General features: G+C 37.5%; 1 protein-coding gene across 1 annotated transcript; it reads right to left on the minus strand.

Annotated features, from left to right (window-relative positions):
- Positions 1–3,663: 3,663 nt before the first annotated feature.
- LOC115048917 (perforin-1-like) lies at positions 3,664–5,792 on the minus strand. Its single transcript, XM_029510785.1, has 3 exons — positions 5,742–5,792; positions 5,034–5,563; positions 3,664–4,887 (listed from the first exon to the last, which is right to left on the minus strand). The coding sequence occupies exons 2-3, from the start codon at positions 5,561–5,563 to the stop codon at positions 3,720–3,722; spliced, it is 1,698 nt and encodes a 565-aa protein (XP_029366645.1). The 5' UTR covers positions 5,742–5,792; the 3' UTR covers positions 3,664–3,719.
- Positions 5,793–6,000: the final 208 nt, after the last annotated feature.

Genomic DNA, 6,000 nt, shown 5'->3' on the forward strand with positions numbered 1-6,000 from the left:
ACCTGAGCCATGTTACTGACTGTGACTGCAGACAAAAGTAGAAGGATCTTCTTTGCTGGATCTCTGCCTAATCTTACACGTTTCCCAATATTTTCCATTTTCTCCACGTTTTGCTTGCAGGCTAATTACATGTACTTGACAGGATGGTGTGCAGGGGCTTTATGTTGTATCAGACCAAGTGTGTCAGCACAAACCTTGGGCTTTTAGACAGCAAAAGCAAACTACCTTCTCTGCTGCTGTTGTCTTTCTCATTATTATTAGTGGGGCTGATAAGCTAATACTCATTTGTTTAACGCTGCACACTTTTTGTTCCGGGTGACTGTAGATAGCGTCACACCTTCTACTCCTGCAAAGAGCTATGATAACTCTGCTTATACATATTTTCTGTCCTCCACAACTTCCCCAAACTGTGCCCTAACCAAAAAGGTGAGCACCAAGGGGAAGGTGTTTCCTTCTGAGGCTATGTCAGCACAGCTAAGTTTTCATTTTAAGTCGCATCTTTTTTGTAAAATTTTGTTTGATTGGTGTCAGGAATGGGCAAACAGAAATTTGAGAAAAATGGCATGGTCAACCACAAATACTTCCCTGATTGGGTTTATCAGTGTTGACCAACATCAGTAAAAAGCAGTACAAGTCTTATGTGTCACTGAACTTCTTTTCTTGATGAGTTCAATGACAGGAGACAATGTCTTTCCTCTCCACGCTGACTTACGCATGAAAAATGTACATGAATTGCCATGCATGTGTCTGACGTGGAGCTGAAGCAGTCATCTGCGTGGATGTCATGTTCATTGATTTATTTATCGATTAATTTTGCCTGAAAGCCAAAGAAAGGCCACTGGTCTGATCCTCAGTCAGTCTGCTCTATGTGTCTGTGTAAAAGATAGCACTGCATTTAATTCAGTCTGTTCATCTGTCAAAGCCACTGACAAGAGCTTTTTCTGCAGGGGCATTACCATTCCTTTGTAGAAGGGAATGTAATTTGCTTTAAGTGGTAGGCCTGTGATAGGCAGCCTGCTCAAACACTGTTAACCCCTCTCATCCAGGACAAGCTGGGATGAGATCCAGCTGCCTTAGATCAGTGGTTCTCAGCCTTGTTTCAGTGAAGTACCAACAACGGATAGGGGGGTACACATACCCCCCTTTGAGAACCATTGCCTTAGACCACAATCAGTACAAACTTGATACAGAAAGAGATTAGATGTGTTTTCACCTATTTGGGTTGTAAGAATCGATGCGGTTTGTGTTACCAGAATTGATAGGGCAGCAAATTTATCATATCTATATATGTAAACCTTATTTTTATTGTCGTCATTTCTGAGAAGCACAAAGTCATAGTTCACACTTAGAGTTCACAATTCTGCCACATAAATTCACCAATAATCAATTCCTGATCACAGAGCTGGCCTCTGAAAGATTAAGCAGAGATATAATACTCTGGCTGTTTGTGGCTTGAAAAACCTTGCATGACATTGTAGCTTCTGCATCCGATACATTACTGTGCAATGGTGCCCTGCTGGCTCCTGTACAGATAAGCTAAGTTAACTGCAGGGAAGTTTTTACAGATGGCCGCCTTAATTATGACTTTAAAAATATTTCCCCCTTTAGAAGTTTGGATGATGAGTAATGTGAAAAATAAAACTTTTTCTTTGTAATATCTCCAAAGCTGCCATATTTCAGGTTATCACAAGACAAACAAAGTGCATTGATTCCTTAATTGTATTTCCTACAGAAGTTAGTTCCTCAGTCTTCCAAAGTTGCTCTTGAAATAAAATGTCTTCACCAGCTTCTTTTGTCTCATTTAATCCATCTACTATCACCCCCCCACCCTTGACCAGTGACCTGAACATGACATCAACACAATTAGCATATGGACACACTTTCCCATTCAAATAAATAGGAAAGTGTATCCAAACTTTTGACTGGCAGTGTATATATAACAACTCAAACACTAAATCAAAACCAAGACAGACACAAAAACAAAACAAAACAGCAGCACAAAACCAAGAACCATATATTCATGACTTGATTTTGAAAACTAACTGCTATATTTTATCTCACATCTTGCATCAAAATGCTTAATAATGTTTCTACTGAAGACTAAGTAATTTTTTCTGTAAAAATGCAGGTGGTTTCTTTTGTTGTTTTTATCTTGGGACAATGGTATAAAAGCCCATGATTATAAACATGAAGTAAACTCCAAAAACAAGGATGCATTATAATTCTAATAAATGGTAAAATAATAAATATACTTAGATGATGACATTGTATTAGTAATTGTTTGTGTGCCTATCTATGTTTATGTATTTATATTTAAAGTTAACATTCATGCATCATACCTTTAAACAAAAACTATTCCAACTGTAAGTACAACCACCTACAGAGAACCAACAAATCCACTTCCTATCAAATTAAAAACACAAAAAATTCAAGATCTGGTCGATTACAAAACCATCCAAATCATCCAGTAGTTAGGGTTAGAGTTATGGTTAGCAACTACCGGCCAGTATCCAAGGGTTGTTTCAACAAAGACACAAACACAACTGGACAGGAACCTGTGTATTTAAAAACCACCTGTAAGAACAGATAGAATATAGCAGTGGGTTACAACAAGGGAGTCAGTTTATGGAACAACTAAATAGGTGAATTGAAAACGTGGTAACTTCACTAAACTAAGAAGACTATTGAGAAACAGAATAGTGAAAGGATACGAGACAGACCAGGGATTTGTTTTGTCTACTCTTAGGCAGCTTGAAAGCTTTATTGTACTCATTTGGATTATTTTGTTCATGTTCTTTTTAAATAGTCTGATTTGTTTGAAGTTAACAGACATAAAAGTTATGGACACTGATGACTGTAAATTAATTTATTATTATTATTATTATTATTATTTTCTATTATCACACATATAGGGGGTCAAACTAGAAAAGCTTCTAAGTTATAAAGACGTTCTAAATTTCTTCTGACCCCTTTTGAACATGGCTTGTAATTATTATTTGAGCAGCTTATATGTTTATATTCTCCTGATGACTTGTTCTTTTTTTCATTGCTATTTATTCTATTATGTAATTTTTTAAAAACATGTTCAATAAGTTAATCTAATAAAAATTATGAGTAAAAATAAAAATAATAATAATCTAAATCTAATTAAAACTTAGGGTTAGTTGGGTTTTGTGTGTGTTTCTCTTCCTTTATTTAAGGTTTCAGTTCTTCCCGCTTTCGCACACTTCCGTGATTCGACTGGTTATGTGCATTTCCTTAAAATAAAGTTGGGTCACCCTTATAGTATGCGGAAGCTTGTTATATAATATAAAACCTGTTTTTATTCATTCATTACATTTTCCTAAATTTGTCATTGATTTTGGGACAAAAACACTGTCAGTTCAAAACACAATAATAATATCTAATTCAAAAGACAGTATACATTTTCATTAAAATCACTCAGAATATTCGAAATACATAAAATCATGCTGACATCCATGTTGTCTTTATGATGCTTTATTGACAGGTTTTGTAACTAAAAAGGAAAAGTTAATATATTCATTCATATTCAAACATCACATTTGATGAATTGAAGAAATTGGGAAACAGATTTTTCCATACAAAAGTCAAAGAAAGACATATGAGTAACATTGTAAAGGGTATGATTTAGCACAAACAAGATGACATAACATCAAATTGCTTAACTATTGTGACATCTGCAGCTTATCTCCAGCTAACTATTTGATTGGATTTAAAGCATTTACCCCTGATTCTCCAGCCAGTATCCCGTTTCTGGTGTAGAAGACTTTTGCCAGAGAGGGACTCATTGCAGAAGGAACATAATTCTGACACTTCTCTCCACCAAGATTTGGTGCACATTCTACTTTGTAGGTGAAGAAGAAAGTTCCATGATTTAACGCGCAGACTTTCTCCACTTTTCCTCTCCTGAGCTCAAATGAGCATTCACCCAGCTTATCACTGTTCCAATAGGTGTCCTCATCATAAATATTGAATGTAAGTCTGTCTTTCATATTGAGTGTAATGGATCCGAATTCAAATTTTTCTTTCCATTTAGGATTGTCATTGTTAGGAATGATCGCAGTGCGCTGTATCTGATAACCATATCTGACCTCAACTGAACCATCTGTCTGAGTCCACCTGTCCCCATGGAGATTCCGTGCATAGAGGCCAAATACCTTTAATGTAGCCAGACCTTTCTCAGCAGGACAGCAGTTTGCCTTGATATTCTCATTACTGTTGCACACACATTCACAAGGATCCCTTGCACTGGATCGGTGGCCAATCTTGCAGGTTTCTGAACATTTCTTCAGCACTGCGTTTCTCATGATGTACTTCTCCACCCCTCTCTTCAGTCCAGCCCTTGCAGGGTGATCTGATGGCAGTATGGTGTGCAGGGGCTTTAGCTTGTATAGGACCACATCAGGATTGTCTTTCAATGACTTAAGCCAGTAAGAATAGACAGTAGGGTCTGATTGCCCTTGAAAGAGGAAATCAGTCTGGTCAGTGTGTCCCCCGATGACTTCTGTGTTACGCTCATTGAATTCACTGCTAAAATCGTTGCCATTTAGTAGTGACTTCTTTTTATTCTTACAGTTTTTGTACCTGGCATTGAAACTGGCTGAATTTACAAAGCTAGCTGAGGCTTCAACTGACAAACAATCACTCACTTCTGTCACAGACAGTCCCTTCAATGTTGCCTTGCAGGAACCAACAGCAGTGATTGCTTTTATATCCCCTCCCAGAACAACATTAACCATGTAATGTGTACCATAGGTTTCAATTACACTGATGTACAATTTCTCAGTTTTACGCGAATAGGAAGGAAGGGACTTGACGGCTGCTTCAAATTCAGGACTCAGTGGAGGTTTTGTTGCCAGTCTGTAGCTGTGAAGCACATGCAGTACATAAAGAAAGAAAAATTTATAATAGAACATACAGTCATTCTTTTTCAACGATTTTCAACGCATTTCAACATTAACTAGTACCGAACAAATGTTTTAATTTGGACAAATATTTGTAGAGAGACTTACCGGTAGTAATTACACTGCACAGAATGGCTCATGAAGTTGTAACGGTCCTGTTTGGACTTTTGCATGCCGAAAGTTGCATCTTTGGAATGGGAACCTCCAAAGCTAACACCGATAGTCACACCAGCATTGATATTGAGGCCAGTCATCCAGTCATTTGACACTGATGATGTGGAGTCATTGACGAGAGTTTCAACAGAATCATATACTTTACCAGAGACCTTTAATTTGCACATGGAGAGGGGTCTCCAGTCCACCACAGCAACTGGGACCTTCTGCTTTTCCTTATTCTTGTAGGTGTTTATGTAAAGCCTACAAGTGCCATTTTTCATCTTCCATGTTTCAGTGTCGATAACGTAGGCCCCTTTCCGCTCCATTGTGACAATGTCGAAGCCTTCTCCTCCCAGATTGTAACCAGGAACAAAGGGAGCCTTTTCACACTCTGCTGGAGTACCAGTTAAGCTTAACCCTGCTGACCAACACAGAGGACCCCATGTCCAGAGCAAGAGCAGAAGTTTCCACAGCAGAGCCATCTGGATGAAAAAGTAACAAAATGAGATCAAGTTAAGTTATAAAAGAAAAAAGGGGAGGAATAAAAAAAAAAAAAGTCAAAAAAATACAAACTAACTGGATCATTTCAATCTGCAATCAGTTAAAAATTTCAGATTTTTGATAGATTATTGAAGAATTAAATGTGAAAGATTGCTCAACTGAAACTATTGGTTGGTTGAGTTAGGGGAGAGCTGAGAGGTCTTATCTTCCCATGACTCTTGACAGAAGACTCTGCCCAGTAAAACTCTCACACCTTTTATATTGAACTAATTCTGTCTGCTGTCAGGGTGGTGGTTGGTTGGAGTGTGCTCACAATTTACATGTTGTATTCACAAGTCTCTACTTACTGTAGTTCTACTAACAGTAAATCCAAAACACATTGTATTTATGTGTAATTCTAAATTCTGTATCAACGAAA

The sequence above is a fragment of the Echeneis naucrates genome, chromosome 1 (genome assembly GCF_900963305.1).
Source record: "Echeneis naucrates chromosome 1, fEcheNa1.1, whole genome shotgun sequence".
In the NCBI taxonomy this organism is placed as follows: domain Eukaryota; kingdom Metazoa; phylum Chordata; class Actinopteri; order Carangiformes; family Echeneidae; genus Echeneis; species Echeneis naucrates.